We start from the raw sequence: 17,716 nt of genomic DNA, 5'->3' as shown, positions 1-17,716 counted from the left end.
GTCCTTCGCGCAGCGGCGCGCCAACCGCAGGCGCCCTTTCTGCCGGCCTCACGGGCTATTTAAAGATACGGGCCGCGGCCACTACCGCACCGTTCTGGGCGGGGGTCTGGGGAGCGCAGCAGCCATGGCCAGCCACCTCGTGCTCAACAACGGCGCCAAGATGCCTATCCTGGGGCTGGGCACCTGGAAGGTAGGTGGTTGGGGGGCGCGGGCCCTGGGCTCGCCTCATACTCTCCGCGCGGCCTGTGTCGGGGAGGGACCCGGAGTGACCCTGAGAAACCCGCACGGCGGACGCCCGGGTTGCTGGGTGCCTCGCGCCGGCTTGCAGGGTCTCCAACGGGCTGGGGTCGGCCCTGCGGAGACCCGGGCTTTGGCTCCCGGGGCTGGCCCTGGGCGTCAGGGGAGACATCCTGCGAGTGGGGTTTGGGAGCAGCTCACGGGAGCCCTCGCCCCACCGCGGGCAACCCTTGATGGGCGGCCCCCCAGTCCGCATTTGGTGTCCGAGCGGGCGCCGCAAGCGGCACAACGCGAAAGGGAGGCAGGGAAAGTGGGCTTAGCAGACCGGTGGACCTCCGGCGCAGAACAGGGACGTGGAGCCGTCGGCGAGGTGTGGGGGCGCGGCCCCAGCCTCCTTCCCCTCGCGGCACCTGTGGCCCCGTTGCCTTACTTGCAAATAGTTTGTCTCAGTCGTTTCCGTTCTTGCCCTCCCTCAGGAATAAGCATCTTAAGCGCGTAGAGGGCAGAGAATTAAATTAGGTGGCGCGAGTTTGCCCGGACCCAGCTGCTAACAAGGCTCAGTGCGGAGCTCCTCGGCCAGGCGCCGCCTCGGGATGCCCTGGGCCTGGAGCTCGGGACAAAATCTGGGCACCCCATAGCCAGTTGATAATTCAGCAGGCGCCAAGCTTAGCATTTTGCCTGGAAAACCTCAACGCCACACAGCGTCCCGGAGAAGTGCCTGGCCGGATGAAAATGACAATAGGACATGAAACACCACAGGATATGAAACAGATGATAATATGATATGAAAAACTAAAAATAATAGCCTAATTATCTGAAAATTGAGCAATAAATGTGGTATGGGAGCTGAGGCAAAAGCCAGTATTTTTAAGTACTAAGTATCGTATATTATATTCCACAGCCATAACCTGGGTTTCTCTCTGTTTCTGTTTTCGTTGTTTGTTTGTGACAGGGTCTCGTTGCCCGAGCTGGGGTGCAGTGGCACAATCATGGTTCATTGCAGCCTAGAACTCCTGGGCTCAAGTGATCCTCCTGCCTCAGCCCTGCGGGTAGCTGGGACTACCGGTGCTCACCTCTACACCTGGCTAATGTTTTTTCTCCCCTCCCCCCGAGAGACAGTCTCCCCTTGTTGCTTAGGGTGATCTCCAATTCCTGGGCTCAAAGCACTCCTCCCACCTCCCCTCCCAAATACAGGTGTAAACCATCTGGCACGCCCACGTCCCAGGTTTTTCTCTTAAAATTTAATATGGGCCTGGGCGCTGGATGTTTACACACAGCCAAGGGAAGAAAACAACAGAAAGGACTGAGTGAACTGGGAGATGTTTGAAATAGGACAGAAGAGTTGACATGTACCCTAAAACCTGCTGTTGAAAATTAGTAAATATGAGGTGAGTAAGAAAAAGGTCATTTGCATCAGGGAGAGTGTTTCTTGGCCAGAATGATCAGGGTACATAATTTGTTGCCTCCAAAAAGTCCAGTGGTGTCTCTGAGGGTGTAATTGAATTACAAACATGACACCAAGCTAATTTCCGTCTGTTGCAGGTTATGCTCTTGGAATGGATGCAGAAGGATGCTTTCTTGGCAATTGCAAATACTTTCTAAGCATGATGCAGCACACAGATATATACATGTATCTGGAATAAAAATTACTTGACAGTACTTAACCTATGTGGGCAGCATTTCAATATTTTTATTATATTCCATTTTTCTGAAAATTATTGTCGTAACTCTAGAAGCTAGTTTTGTGACCCATCATTTGAAAATCACTATTCTAGGGTAAATAAGGAGAAAAAGTTTATTTTTTTTGAGACAGGGGCTCACTGTCATCCAGGCTGGAGTGCAGTGGCATGATCATGGTTCACTGTAGCCTTAACCTCTTGGGCTCAAGCGGTCCTCATACCTCAGCCTCCCAAGTAGCTGGGACCACAGGCGCGTGCCACCACACTCGGGTAGTTTGTTTTTAATTTTTTATAGAGACAGGTCTCCCTATGTTGTCCAGGCGGAGGAGTAAAAGTTTATGGAAGAGGGTTTCAGATCATTCACTTGAGCACTCCACGCCCCAAAAAGCTGTGTATTTGTTTAAGATAGCATCACATCATAACATCTGTACATTTAGGTTATGCATTCCAGTAGACAGTTCATTGAGAACTTGGATAATGTCTGCTTCATTCATTATTATGTCTAGCACTTCTCACAGTGCCTGGCAAATATAGTAGTAGGTATCCAAAAGTTATGTGTTGAATTCATGTGAAGAAGTAAAACGACTTTAGAGATAGCTGTATGGTGAAAGCGCCCACTTGTATTTCTGTGGATGAGGAGATCAGGTTGGTGTAGAATTATATGGTGGGGGCAGCGGGGAATCGTGGGTCAAATTAATGGTATAAGGATGGACTTGGAGTCAACTTCCTTTTTTTCTTTTTTAATGACTTAAAACCTTTCCCTTGGGCCGGGCACGGTGGCTCATGCCTGTAACCCCAGCACTTTGGGAGGCAGAGGCGGGCAGATCATGAGGTCAGGAGATCGAGACCATCCTGGCTAACACAGTGAAACCCTGTCTCTACTAAAAATACAAAAAATTAGCCCGGCATGGTGGCACACACCTGTAGTCCCAGCTACTCTGGAGGCTGAGGCAGGAGAATTGCTTGAACCGCAGAGGTGGAGGTTGCAATGAGCTGAGATCCCGCCACTGCACTCCAGCCTGGGCAATGGAGCAAGACTCCATCTAAAAAAACAACAAAACAAAACAGAAAAACCTTTCCCTTGTGTGTGTATGTATTCTTTCACAGATGCTTGACAAAAGGTGATCTTTTGCCTGTCTTTGTGACAGCTGGAGAAGGCCCTGCAGGCAGGTGCAGTTCCTTATTTTCCTGGGTCTTTCCATGCCGTAGCGGCTGTGTTGTACCTTTCAGACCCTCAGCAGGATTCTGGTAGTCTCTACTCTTGAAGGTCCTCAGATTCCATTCTCGCCTCAGGTGGAGGTTTCAGGCAGGTGGAGAGACCATCTCTGCCCCAGACCATGTGGCTTGGACAGGGTTTCTTTCTGGCAGGCTTGCCTTCTACAATGGATAGTAAACAAGGCCACTGGCCAGGCACGGTGGCTTACACCTGTAATCCCAGCACTTTGGAAGGCCAGGGTGGGTGGATCACCTGAGGTCAGGAGTTTGAGACCAGCTGACCAACATGGTGAAACCCCATCTCTACTAAAAATACAAAAATTAGTGTGGCATGATGGCGGGTGCCTGTAATCCCAGCTACTTAGGAGGCTGAGGCAGGAGAATCACCTGAATCCAGAAGGCGGAGGTTGCAATGATCTGAGATGGCACCACTGCACTCCAGTCTAAGTGACGAGCAAAAAAAAAAAACTCCGTCTCAGAAACAAATAACAACAACAACAAAAAATCATCATAGCATTGTAAAGCCAGGAAGCTTTTAAAACAGAGATGGTGTCTGGTGCCAGCCAGTGTCTTGTTACTGATAGTTTTTAATCTAGTTGAAAAATTGTTGGAGGTAAATAGTCATTGTAAGTCTTTTATGTATGCTCGCAGGATACTCCTAGGGCTGAAGGTACAAGTATGTTTCTCCATATTTTACCATGATCACTACCTCCCTCCCACCTAGGACCCTTGTGAGACTCTCCCCCCCATGTTGCCCCAAAATAAAATTGTAATATCACAGATAATATTGTACTTCTGCTTATGGCCAGTAGCCTTCTAGAGGGTCACAAGCCATTCTATAAGCTGAGGGGTTTTTTTTGCCCCAAAGAACTAATTTTTGTCTCTTTGGGGCAATAGCAACCACTTTGAGAATAGGTGAGGTAAAAGAAAATGTGCCAAGAAAGACTTGCTCCACCCTCCCCAAGTGGGGTAATCTCGTGATGGCCCAAGATCCTTGGATGGGGTGAGGGTTGAGGGCGCTATGGGCATGGAAGTAACACAGGAGCCAGATTTACTGTTCACTTCACTGGTGTCTCTAAAGCCCCCATCTCCTCCTCTTCAAGACCAAAGATATTTAAATAAGCCCTGCCCCTACGGGGTCAGTCCTGGTCCATCCACATCTCAACTAGTTAGAAATAGCAGTGTCTTAGAATTTGGGACAAATTGATGAAAATAGAACAGGAGGAAGTTAATCTCTGTTGCCGAACCTGATTCTGAGTGATGGTTTCCTGTTCCTTGCTCCAGGATTATCAGCACACCATTCTCATGCTTCCTACTCAGGTCGGTTTCTTTACCCAAAGTGAAGTTTCCTTTGCCCCGTCCCCCTACCCTTTCATTTCAGTAGTAACACCTGCTAACTAGAGAACATTTCAAAAACGTACAACGAAGAAGAGTTCCCTCTTCCCAGAGATCCCGTGGTTAATATTGCAAAATATCCAATCTCTGAGATACTTTGGTTTTACCATAAACACGGTCCTGTGACGGTCTTCCTGTTTGGCACTGTGGCTTGCTTTTTGACTTGCAGAGGGAAAAGAGGGAGGGGTATCTTGAAGTAACTATCAAAGACCTGTAAGCAAAAGGGAAGAGGACTAGGTTTTAAAAGGAGTGTTGTGTGTATCTGTGTAGGAGAGAGACACTGATTTTAGTTATCAGTGTCTCAGAGTTGGTATTAGCCGACTGGTGTTATCAAAGGAGGAAGTAGGACCCCTGTCTTGAAGAGGTGGTGGAGGACGCAAGGGCAGAGGCTTCTCACTGCCATCACTTGGTGCTATCAGCCCAGAGCATTGCAAAGTCACTGCCCAACGTAGAGCTTTGCAGAGCCAGAAGTTCCAGGAGGAATGGGCATGCATGGCTTTGCCCATTAAGGGCACACAGATTAGTGGCAGGATCGGGTTAGAAACATGTAGGATTTGTATGATTGAGTTGCAACTGGAGTGTTTCATATCCTGCATTTCTACAGCTCTTCATCAGTAATGGCTGTGCCTGGATGCCACCCAGCATGTTTTCAGTTTACTTTCTTTTTAGAAGTCAATCTGGACCCTTCCCTCTGTTTGCATTTTCTCTTCTTTGACATGGAATGGGGAGATGTTGTCATCCTGTATTGGCATTCCCAAGTTTAGTGAACTGTTTCTCACCATAGCTTAAGTTGGCTGCTTCATTTGTCCTAAGGCAAATTAGTTTCTCTCAGGGAAGGGCTCTATATTGAGATCATTAACATTGAATGTGGTTGTGGATCCTCCTACATTTTCATTGCAAAGGTGACTTTTTCCCTGAGCACTTTGGTCAGCCTCACAGCATACATGTCTCAGTGAATGGCACATATCCAAGGAGCGATAGGCAGCAGCTTCCTCGTGACCTCTTGCAGTCATTGTGTCCTTTACTTTCTAGAAAAACATCTCACAACTTTCTTTTTCATTTTGTGCCAACTGTTTGACAACCTTGATTATCCTAGTCTGTGCTCTATGGATTCCAAAGAACTGAAAAACCACTTTAATCTTAAGCAGGAAAAAAAAAAAAATGTGTGTTTGGGGTGGGAATTGATTGACTTCCCAAACGACAGCTGCTGACGTTAGGTGTCTGAGATTCAGGGTTCTAAATGTTGTCACCAGGATTCAGCCTCCCTCTGCTTCCCTCCAGCAGCTCCAGGCTGACATTCTCCCAGCTCAGTGACCCCAGCAGAACCAGGGCTGGTCTTAGTGGTTCCAATTCAAGTGCAAAGATTGAGTCTCATGGCCTGGGTTGAGTCGGGTTCCTGCCCCCGCACCAGTTGTGTGGCAGGCGGTGCGTGGCTAGGGCGAGCCTGCGGAGTATGCCCTCCCCTCTGTCCCAGGCTTCGAGGGATCGGGCAGGCACAGTATATATAGTACATGCTGCAGCAGCTCCTCAGAGAAAAATCAATCAAGGCACCATCAAGCCTGGAGAAAGTTCAGTGTGTCCTGGGCAGTTTCCTGCCTGGGCCCCAATTGTTCTCTCTGGGGTAGGGATGTCCTCTGCTCTCCCTGCTCTCATCAGTGGTGACTGTGCCCGGACACCACTCAGAGCCTGCGGTAAGGCATTCTCTCCGGAAATTGAGATTCTCTGTTCCTTCAACCGTGCAGAGTGGGGAAGGCTGCAAGAGCAGCTTCTGAGGTCCTCTAAAGGTCTCCTCTTAACCCACACCTTCGATGAGCAACCCTACCCTGCCTCGCTGGTCCCTCTGAGGTGGAGAGTGAGCTCCTTGCTAACAGGCTGTGGTAATGGGCTTGTTCACTTGGGTGCCTTTCTTCCCCAACGCCTGTTGAAAATAGCTGATGTCAAAACACAGATGTCTGCAGCTGCTATGGCGCTGGGGGGGTTTTCTTTTCATTTGTTTCTACCCCAGCTCTTCAAAGGAATGCACTCTTCATTCAACAGCCCACTGCGCACGTTTATTGTTCAGCTCTGTAATCATAGCAGGATAGTGAAAGTTGGGGGGTACTTGTCCATGCAGTCTGTCTGGGTGCCAGTGAAGCACGATGCCATGTAGGCACTTCCTCCTCTTCCAGTAGCCAGGCTCCCCACAGCTGTTCTGGTCACTCAGATGGTCAGGTGGCTTGGCCATGGACACCCATTCAGTCATTTTGCCAGGTTTACCACTAACCATTTGGTGATCTTCCATGATCCACATTCCCCCTGGTTTCCCTTTAACTCATTTCTGTCTGCTAATATCTCTGAGGGGCCCTCTCCCCTGTCTCTATACCTCTTGAAGCAGATCCTCATACAGTGAGAATTGACACATGGGCCTTTGAATCAACATCAGTGATGTTCTTGACCTCATGATAATCTCCCAGAACTGCTTGAAAACAAGCAATTGCCGGTATCAGAAGCCATGCATGAAAAGAGAGCATAAGGGGCAGGCATTCGCTGGCTGAACTGGGGGGCCAAGTGGGAATTGGGGTCCGTAGGACAGCTTTTTTTGAAATATTTTCAGATATTTGGAGGAAATGGTTTCCCTTACTATCTCAGCATTGAGAGTGTGGGGAAATGTTTTTAATACAGTGGTTTGCAAATCAGTGGATGTGAAGAAGCAAGAAAATGAGATGACTTCAGCATATCTTTTGAAAGTGATCTGACCTGCGCTTCAGTGGCTGTCAGATTCTCCTACAGGGCAATCCTGTGTGGCCTTTCACCTCCATCCCCCACGTCTGAGGCTGGTAGTCCAGAATGCTGCGGAAGTGACCTGGTCTGTCTTCGCTGAACAAAGCGGCAGGCTGGTCAGCAGGGATCGGCGGCCGCCACTGCCCCTCCTCCTTGCTGGGCAAACTGCATTCTGCAGGGCTCATGTACTTTCTCCTTTCAGTCCCCTCCAGGGCAGGTGACTGAGGCCGTGAAGGTGGCCATTGACGTCGGGTACCGCCACATCGACTGTGCCCATGTGTACCAGAATGAGAATGAGGTGGGGGTGGCCATTCAGGAGAAGCTCAGGGAGCAGGTGGTGAAGCGTGAGGAGCTCTTCATCGTCAGCAAGGTATTGTTCCACGGTGGGGCTGGAAGGGACTCTCGGTCCCATTGTCTGTTGGTGCATCAGCCCAAAGCCAAGTCCACACTCAATACAGCTACACTTTTCACTGACGGGCGATTCTTCCAGGGGAAACGTGTCACTCAGGGCCATACAGGGCTCCAGAGCTTGCCCATCCTTGGCTCTCTGTTGAACGTTCATTCCGTCTGGGCCCATTGCTTAGAGCCCCATGCTGATGAGGCTGAGGTTGTGGATTGGCCCTCCCTCTCCGGGGAGTCGCTTTCAAGGATGGAACTTGGTTCCCATCTGCAAACTGAATCTCTACTGCTGGCCACTGTCTTTGACCTGAGATATCGATGCACAAAGGATATGAGGCAGGAGGATGGGGCTGGCTCCACAAACACCAGCCCGGGGGGGACGTTTCCCTGAGAGTTCATGCTTAGGCTTAGGGCAGGCTGGCCAATCTGTCCATTCCATTTTATGTCCTCTGTTTGGTCCTTGTAAGAGGTCTCGGTGACCTGGTCATCCTGCCTGCCTTTGGAAAGTTAGCATCCAGTACACAGTGGAAATGCCCTCACAACCATTCAGAGCATCGTGGAGAAACAAATGGGTTTTGGGGAGAGGAGACTGCTCCGTCTTCCAGCCAGGAAGCTGCCTTGTGGCTGGCAATGATGACGTGTGCCCTCTCGCTGGCTTAGCTGTGGTGCACGTACCATGAGAAGGGCCTGGTGAAAGGAGCCTGCCAGAAGACGCTCAGCGACCTGAAGCTGGACTACCTGGACCTCTACCTTATTCACTGGCCAACTGGCTTTAAGGTATGGGATGCCTGGTGCAAACCAGGTCCCCCGGGGCTCAGGTGCAACCTGTGGTGTGTTTTGAGCTCCCTTAGCAGGTTATGTGTGGGTGACTTTCTGTTCTTGCTGCTGAAGGTATAGCCAGTGAATCATCAGCACCGGCATCACCTGGGAGTGTCTTAGAAATCACAGTCTCGGGCCCCACCCAGGCCATTTGAATCTGCACCAGCAGTGACTCATATGCACACTTCTTCCAAGTTTGAGGAGCACTGCTCTTTGTCAGTTTTCAGTTGTGCAATTTAAAACTGTCAGCGAACACGGCTGTTGTCTGTAGTGCACATGGCCATGAGGCACGGTCAGTACCCTGGCCCTCCCCTCCAAGCACGTGCACACATACATTCCACGCACATATGAGTCCCCACCCACATTCTGCACACATACCCTATCCTGTGGAGGCCTGGTAAATATTTGTTGGCTGTCTGGTTCTTTGCAGAAGAAGAACTTGAGAATTATTATGTCTTTTGCCTTTTTTCTAGCTGCTGCCTCAGTTTTCTGCTGTCAGCCAGGTTCAAAGTGTGCATTTAGCTTTATCCTGTAGCCCTGTTTTATTGCACCACAGCATGTCAGGGCTGAAGGGACTTGACTTTTATCTTTGGATTTTAGGGATAAGCCGGGGAGACTGGGCCAGGTGGTAGTTTTATAGGCCAGTGACCAGCCGGGCCTTGGGCCCCGTGAGTCCTCGTCTTGAGTCCTTCCTGTATCCACACATTGCAGTCAGTGGCGGGGCTCATCTCGGTGGCTAAGTAGTGTCCATGTCTCCATCTGAGAGTCTCAGCTCCAGCCTGTTTGATAGAGAAGTGTTGGCTGTCCACCTGTTTCCTTTTCATACTGGCGCACAGATGGTCCCTAGCCAGCTGTGGTGGTTTAGAATTGTTTTAGATGCCAGCTTCCCTCAGCAGGTCTGTGAAGGACTGTTACTGATTGTTTTGTTTGTTTGTTTTTTATTGTAATGACAGCCTGGGAAGGAATTTTTCCCATTGGATGAGTCGGGCAACGTGGTTCCCAGTGACACCAACATTCTGGACACATGGGCGGTAAGACAGCCCCTGGTTGGACCTTGTTTTCATGACTGGTTCCCTCTTCTTAGGAGCAATCTGCCTGCCATTTCTCACATGGCATTTGGTTATTCTGTCACTGTTGTTTGCTCTTCTTATCTCATTAAAGCCAGCCTGGCTTTCGTCTCACTGTCTCTTGGCTTCTGAAAGGTCTAATTCGCTGGCACTGAAGAGTGAGGGCAGGACCCATTAAACTGGTGCAAAAGACACTTCTGATCCTGTCCTTTCTGGGCTCGTTTCTGCACCACACAGACACACTTTTCTCTGTAGGCCATGGAAGAGCTGGTGGATGAAGGGCTGGTGAAAGCTATTGGCATCTCCAACTTCAACCATCTCCAGGTGGAGGCGATCTTAAACAAACCTGGCTTAAAATATAAGCCTGCAGTTAACCAGGTAAACGTCCCCCAGCAACACTGGCATTGCAACGATGCTGTTTTACTGTCTGATGCTGGTAGGGATTTCTCATCCACCTCACCCAGCGAGTGGCCAGGAGGCAGCTCCAGAGTCCTAAGTTATGATTCAGCATGACACAGCACATCTGGGAGAGGAAATTTACAGGAAAGAAAGGGTTTGAGCCTGGCTTGTGACAATTTGGGTTCTGACAAAGAGGCAGCCATGAGATCCTCAGACCTGTGATAACTGATAAGTGGCTAAAGCCAGGAAAAGCCTCTAGGGCCCATGAAAACATCTATAATAAAATGATAGTAATAACATGGTAACATCAGGGATACTACCTGGGTATTGTAGGAAGGTACAGCTTATCTGGGAAATAGGGCGTTTGTTATACATAGTTTTCTCTATGGGCTAGGGAGGGACTTTAGCATAGGAAGCTTCATCTGTGTCATATCAGCATGTAGCCACAGTGCTCCCATCAGCTCTTGTGTTTGCATTTGCAGATTGAGTGCCACCCGTACCTCACTCAGGAGAAGTTAATCCAGTACTGCCACTCCAAAGGCATCGTGGTGACCGCCTACAGCCCCCTCGGCTCTCCTGACAGGCCCTGGTGAGCTTCCCACAGGCTCATGCTCCCATGTCACTTGGTGAAGATTAGAAATGACTAAAAAGAACAATTTAGCCTCAAGGAAGATGTTTCTGGGGCTGATCTGCAAAATTTCCCCTGAGTCTCTTGCTGGTTTTCCTGGAAGGGTTGGCGTTTCTAGTAGCAAGACACCTACTCTTTTTCCAAAGGATTGGGGGTTCCTAACCCAGCTCTGAGGAAGAGACTGGTGGCTGCCCTCTGAGGTCGATGGGAGGATTAGGGTTAGGGTTTCTGGCTGCCATGATTGGCGGCCATGATGGTGTGACCTGGACTGTCTTTCTATCCTCAGGGCCAAGCCCGAGGACCCTTCCCTCCTGGAGGATCCCAGGATCAAGGCGATCGCAGCCAAGCACAATAAAACTACAGCCCAGGTACAGCCACTGCAGGTGTTCCTGACTGTCCAGAACTCCCTGCATTCCTGATGGTCCTGTTAGCCAAGAGGAGGAAGTGACTGAGCCTGTTACCCCCTCACAGGAAGTGTGGTTCAGGGTCCTCAAGTGCAGAGTGGACAGGGCACAGATGGGGGCTTTAGAAGAGTGGCATGGGCTCTTAGAGTAATAGTGCCTGCCCCCACTATCCCAACGGTGACTGCCACGAGGGCCAGCACTTGTTCATTGATGTGGAAGCTCATCTCTGTACAAATGTAAGAGCTCTTACCAGCTGTGCAGGGAATGTTCTTTCCCCTGAGTGGTAGTGTGCGTTCCTAGCCAGTGGAGGGCCTCACGTGGTCTCGTGATATGCCTGAGATACTGAAGCGTGTGGCACGGTGGCTAGCGCAGGACTCTGGAGTCAGATCTGGACCTGAATGCGTCGCCTACCTGTTGCTAGCTGTGACCTGCCATCTTGGAGGCCCTCTCTGATCACCTGCGGAGTTCTCGCATGTCCTTCTGCAGGTTGTGTGACACTGTGATGATGGTGCGAGTGCCCGGCATGTGTACACACTCATTATCTCCCTGGGCTCACAGGTCCTGATCCGGTTCCCCATGCAGAGGAACTTGGTGGTGATCCCCAAGTCTGTGACACCGGAACGCATTGCTGAGAACTTTAAGGTAAGATCTTGGCTGGTCAGGCCTGGCCCTCCTCCGTGGAGTGGGCGGTGGGGGAAGCCGCTCATCCTGTCCCTGGAGTGTCATCTGTGAGATCCCCACCATCCTCTCCTCTGAGGCCAGGGAGCCATGGCGAGCAAGCCATAGACTGAGACGGACACCTCACCGGTGGGGTCATGTGCAGAGCCAGGCCTTGTGCCTCCAGGGCCCTGTGCTGTGCACACACACACCTACACCTTTGCTCAGGCCCTTCAACCACACCGAGAGGTTACCGAGAGAAAATCTCGCTCTTGAGCTTCACTGCCTGGACCTGTCCTGCGCTGAAACTGTTAGTTACAAGCTGCATAACCTTGGGCAAGTCACTTAACTGCTCAGTGCCTCAGCTTCCCTATCTATGAAATAATATCCATTTTGAGGGTTGTTACGAAGATTAAGTGATGCATCAAAGCACTTCATATGGTGCTTAATACCTTAGTAAGTGATGGAGAAATGTTGCTGTGCTGATAAGTCCAGGGACCGCAAAGGACCCTCTGGACCATTTAGCCCACTCACCAGCTCTGCAAGGAGTTCATGTGATGATGGACAGAGCCTAGACGTGTGTCAGGGCACAGGCAAAGTGCTCAGTGTGGCAGCTGGAGCAGCTCAGGCTACCGGGCACCACCTCCCTCCCCACCCGTCCTTGCAGCTTTGGTGAGTCGGGGTGGGGGCACGCCCAAAGGAGAGCAACTTAGGGGAGTCCTGATGGCCCAAGCTCTGTTCTCATGGAGCGAAGTGGCTCTGCCAGGGGAGCTCTGTCTTTATCCAAGATCTGTGCCGCACGCAGCACAACCACGGGCATGGGGCTCATGGGCAGGCCCCAGCTCAGGTGAGCAGCTGGTTTTGCCTGATTCCACTGCCCAGAGGCCGTGGCCGTAATGCCTGCCACCTGTCATGCATGAGACAGGGATGAGAGTGATCCCTGAAGCGGGAAGTGGAGCTCATTGTTTAGAGGAGACGTTTTTCTTCTTAGGTGCAGGTAGATGTTCTGAGTACACAAGATAAAGTGGCAAAACCGTGGCCACTGAGGGAAAGGCATAGCCCACCGGAGATGCATCCTTTGTTTCATATTTCATTTTTTAAGGAATTAGGAAAGAAAAAATAAATGACTAATCTCAAAATGCTAACCTAATTATTTTATTTTTGTATCTTACTGTGTAACTTTTGCACATTTTTCTGTGATCGTAATCACAGAGCCTGTAGCAGACTCTCTTTCTGCACATTCTGTGATCATCTGAAGCTAAGAGCCCTTTGGCTCTGGGAGTGTGTGTTGGCCTCTTGTGGGTCTCACCCAGTGCTGCCTGCCTCCCTCCCTCCCAGCCTCCATGCCAGCTGAGTTCTGTACCGTCTGCTGCCTTCATGCAGGTGGTTCTCTTCTCCCAGGATACCTTCTTGCCCTTCCTGTCAGAACCTTATACTTCTTAGGCCATGTCAAATACCATCTCCTCTTCGGCTGTGGTGGTTCAGTTCCCCAGCTGGAATGCATTTGGAATACCTCTGCCCTTCCTGTGCTCTGTTGAGTGCCTTACCCAGTGTGTGATTAGTTATTTGTGGCACAGCTGTAGAAATACCTCTGCCCTTTGTTTGCTTCATCAGTAGAGGCAAAGACCCATCTTACCCATGATTCTACTCCTCACTGCAGCATATCACAATAGAAGTGCTCAGTAGTGTTTTTTGAAATGAAATAAAATGTATCATTTCCCTGGGAGGTTCTGGAAAGGAAGGACTGTTTTCATCGTTCCATATATTATCTAGCCCAACATGCACATTTCCTGAATAGTAATATAATCAGCTTTTTCTAAGTTCAGTTTATCATCTCTGCTCAAAGCCATGGAAGACATCTGGGTCCTGCACAGTATTTCGTCTTTTGTTTTTATTTGCAGAGCTTACTGGATTTTTTTGTTTGTTTTTTAGGTCTTTGACTTTGAACTGAGCAACCAGGATATGACCACCTTACTCAGCTTCAACAGGAACTGGAGGGTCTGTGCCTTGTTGAGGTGAGTGAGCCCCAGCGTGAGGAGCAGTTCCCAGGAGATCCTTAGATACTGCAGAGCAAAAGAGTGATCCCTGCAGGCCTCAGCGCCCATGCGCTCCTGTCACAGCTGTTCTTGCTTTGCACATTACCTTGCTTTCTCTGCCACATAACCTTGCATTAGCTGAACTGCATGAAGCCAAGATGCCAAGAGATCCGCTCCTGATATCTTCTTCTAACCCCGGGGCATTGTTGGCCTGGCCTGAAGTAACTACATATTTTGGCATTTAATTTTAAAATCCTAGTGGTTCATCTGAAACCAGGTGATCCCAGGTGACCCTGGATCAAACTCTGGAAGAATTTGCCTGTGACTTTTTGTCTTAATGACCCTAATGAAAGGGGTTTGGTCGGAAGCCCCTGGGGCTGGGGTTTGAGACAGTCGCAGCTCTGACCCTGGTAAGCCACGTGGCTCCAAAACAGGCCCTCCCTCTGAGCAGCAGGCACCTCTGTCCCTCCAGCCATACATCCTCTGGTTCTGTTTCCTCTGCGTGGTAGTTTGGAAGGAGCTGCCTAGGAAGGTTTTCTGGGGGTTTTCTCTTTTCCTACCATTATAATAACTAGGTGACGTGTGTAAGTCACTTTCTGCTTTTCAAGAAGGAACTGCTCATTTTGCAGTGGAGACTAAGACCCTGTTTCTCTTTCACTACTCTTATTCTCATCTGAGCTCTCTGTTTCCACACACTCTCCTTTAGTACTTCCTCTTCTAAGCAAAATTTGAACATTCCCTAAGATGGGGTGGGCCACTAGCTTTCCCTTTCCAGTCTGTCCCCTCTCCCTCCCCGGAGTTTGCACTGCTGGTGGCTTCAGCCACTGCCCCAGGCAGATGTTTGCCTAGCCTGCGTCGCGGACGATAACTTTGCCCTGCTTCAGGCATGCACATGTCTGGAGAGCCTGCCGCTGCCACACTGTGGCCTCAGACTCAAAACAGGCCACAAACAGAGCATGTCACAGGCAGCCCCAGGCCAGCCACCCTTTCAGACATCTTTGTTAATGCTACTTAGCCTTAGACATTGAAATCATTTTTGGATCTAGTGGACAAGGAGGAGAGGAATAAATCAGTCACCAAGCTACTTTTCGTTCTCCTTTCAGAATCTCCTGTTCATCCGTCTTCCTTTTCCTCTCCCACTTGAGACAGTGGATTGAAGCTCTTAGGGCTGAGGAACCACAGTGGTTTTCTCATTGCTCCCTTTACAGTTAGACTCCTCTGCCCTCCAGTATTGTTCTAGAAACCTCTGTTCGATTATCCTGTTGCGTGGTGGTGAGTGGGAGGAAGAGACTAGCCCTGACATGCCCCGGTCTCCCAGGGCGTTTTCTCTACACACATGCCACTCCTCTGGCAGATACTGCTTTACTGAGCCTGACCTGCTGATGTCAGTGTCACTCTCCTTGGGTACACAAAAAAGACAGGCCATGGAGAACTTTTGAATGGTTTTGAGTAAGAGTTACAAACTCTAAGCACCCAGCTCAGATTACATAACTCTGGCCTTGCATGCCTTGCTCACCCATCTATCCAGCGTTCCTGCCTTTATGTTCCCAGCACAGCCATTGGCCTTACTAGATGGACAGTGGGTGAGCTTTGGCAAAGACGTCTGCACCTGTGCTCCCTGCCCTGTTTCCAGTATAAAATCTCCAACCGTTGATTGTGCTCACTTCAGCCCCCACTGATACAAGGAGGCTCCCTCCGTCCTCAGAGCACTTGCCGTTGCTTCTCTTATCCTTAGAGATTCAGTCACATACAGAGTTTCAACATCCCTTTTTTTTTTTTTTTTTTTTTTTTGAGATGGGCTCTTACTCTGTCACGCAGGCTGGAATGTAATGGCATGATCACAGCTCACTGCAGCCTTGACCTCCTGGACTCAAGCGATCCTCCCCCCTTAGCCTCCCAAGTAGCTGGGGCTGTAGGCATGCACCACCATGCCTGGTTAAGTTTTAAAATTTTTTTGTTAAGATGGAAATCTTGCTATGTTGCCCGGGCTAGTCCCAAACCCCTAGCCTCAAGTGATCCTCTCGCTTCAGCCTGGAATTACAGGCGTGAGCCACTGTGCCTGGCCTACCTTCTGATATTATTACACCCTCTTATTGTTTAAGACCACACGATGCTGTCTGGTCCTGCCAACTAGACTGAGTTACTAGGAGGCAGAAATCGTGTTGCCATCCTGCATGGCCCAGGCACAGTGCTGGGCACATGGGGAGGGGGTGTCCCTCACACGTGTGCCGCTTGGTGACAGTAGTGGTAGAGGGGTCTGCAGGGTGAGTTGCTTCCCCCAGCTGCAGAACCGTGATCTGCAGATTCAGAACTAGCTTGTTGCCTCTGAGGTTCTGTTTTCTTTCTTCAATGAGACACATCGTTTCTCTGTTGGGAGTTGGGTGTAGTCAAAATCACCTCTTCAAAAAGCAACTGTTTTCTCCTTTCTCCTGACAGCTGTGCCTCCCACAAGGATTACCCCTTCCATGAGGAGTTTTGAAGCTGTGGATGCCTGCTCATCCCTAAGTGACCTATACCTGTGTTTCCTGCCTCATTTTTTTTTCTTGAAAATGTAGTATGGCCTGTGTCACTCGGCAGCAGGACAGCAACCTGTAGAGTGGCCAGCGAGGGCGTGTCTAGCTTGATGTTGGATCTGAAGAGCCCTGTCAGTAGAGTAGAAGTCTCTTCTAGTTTGCTTTGCCCTTCTTTTTGCCCCGCTGGGGAAAGTACAACCTGAATACTCTTTTCTGACCAAAGAGAAGCAAAATCTACCAGGTCAAAATAGTGCTACTAACAGTTGAGTTTTGACTGCTTGGAACTGTAATCCTTTCAGCAAGACTTCTCTTTGCCTCAAATAAAAAGTGCTTTTGTGAGCTTGGTTTTGTGAGCTTTGGTTTTTTAAAACAATAGCAACCTTCTACTCACTTTCAACCATCACTTTCCAGATAACCCGTAAAGCAGGCCCGTCAGTGATGCAAAAGGAGTGAGGACTTGGCTTTTCTACAAGTCCTCATCTACAAGTTGGGGGCCCCCCACCCCAGTACTTTACCCATTTAGCTTTAGGGCTGTGGGTTTCATCCTGGCTGCACACCGGGTCACCTTCGGGGGGTTTAAGGCTGGTGATGTCTGGACCTCGCCCTGGAGGCTGATCTGATTGTCTGGGCTGTGGCCAGGACAGCGGGAGTGTACAGGCTCTCCAGGTGATTCTAGTGTGCAGCCAAGGCTGAGCCACAGCTTTAGGGTAAGCCCATGTTCGATTCCACAGATTCCTTGGTTGCTCCATGTGTGAAGGCCGAAGTCGGTGTTTACTAAGCATCACAACCTGAGAGAAACTGCTTTCCTGAAGCCTGTTGTCTAGACGAGAGGAAAGAAAAGCATAAATAAATAGCTTCCGATTGGATAAGGATGAAATAGGGCTGCAAAAGTAAAGGCTTTGCAGCAGAATGCTGTTGTTTTGTTACTGTTTCTTTATCCAGAGTTAAGTTTGACAAAGGCCAAGAAAGGAATGGAATAGACAAGTGCCGACTTGAAACTTCATCAAGTTAGGTTGTTTTGTGGCTGACCTTGTTTATTGGATAATTAGGACCCCCATGATCAAGTCACATTAACTGCTTTACAGGTGATCTGTGTTTAAGATGTACCTCTAAAGGTATAGTTAATTGGGCAGTGGTGGTTCCTGGCCCTCACCCAGGGATGGAAGGGCACACCTCGCCCTTTTGCAGCTGTGGTTGAGCCCAGTGGAGAACCCAGAGCCCCACTGCACAGGCTGCCCTCACTACCTGGCAGCCTTGGGCCTGGGACCCTCATGGCATCTGCTGATTACAGTGGTCCAGGTTCCCCTGTCAGAGTGTGCAGGTCACACCTTATCCCGAGTTAAACTGCAGGCCTCTTACGTCACCCTCTGATGATGATGAGTAGATTTTAGTTTTGTTACAACAGTTACATCAAATCATCTGACCTGATCCCCACTGTTTCCCCAGTTGGCTTCAACACTCTTTGGAAAAATAAGGTAGTCACTGGTAAGTGTTTAAATCGGTTACCT

The 17,716-nt window shown here is 49.7% G+C and overlaps 1 protein-coding gene across 1 annotated transcript; it reads left to right on the top strand.

The window, feature by feature from the left end:
* Positions 1-16,548, top strand: AKR1B1 (aldo-keto reductase family 1 member B). Its single transcript, XM_025379233.1, has 10 exons — positions 1-190; positions 7,489-7,656; positions 8,346-8,462; positions 9,458-9,535; positions 9,827-9,949; positions 10,453-10,559; positions 10,885-10,966; positions 11,561-11,644; positions 13,592-13,674; positions 16,132-16,548. Exons 1-10 carry the CDS (start codon positions 125-127, stop codon positions 16,172-16,174), a joined length of 951 nt encoding a protein of 316 aa, XP_025235018.1. The 5' UTR covers positions 1-124; the 3' UTR covers positions 16,175-16,548.
* The last annotated feature ends 1,168 nt before the right edge of the window (positions 16,549-17,716 follow it).

The sequence above is a fragment of the Theropithecus gelada genome, chromosome 3, assembly GCF_003255815.1.
Source record: "Theropithecus gelada isolate Dixy chromosome 3, Tgel_1.0, whole genome shotgun sequence".
Lineage (NCBI taxonomy): Eukaryota > Metazoa > Chordata > Mammalia > Primates > Cercopithecidae > Theropithecus > Theropithecus gelada.
This window is presented reverse-complemented; position numbering and strand designations above follow the sequence as displayed.

What these genes read in the sequence shown, in the direction of transcription:
- AKR1B1 (XM_025379233.1), top strand. Translation starts at nt 125, where the DNA reads ATGGCCAGCCACCTCGTGCTCAACAACGGCGCCAAGATGCCTATCCTG. An exon ending in ACAATAAAACTACAGCCCAG is followed by an intron (nt 10,967 to 11,560) that starts GTACAGCCACTG and finishes CTGGGCTCACAG; the next exon opens with GTCCTGATCCGGTTCCCCAT. An exon ending in GCATTGCTGAGAACTTTAAG is followed by an intron (nt 11,645 to 13,591) that starts GTAAGATCTTGG and finishes TTTGTTTTTTAG; the next exon opens with GTCTTTGACTTTGAACTGAG.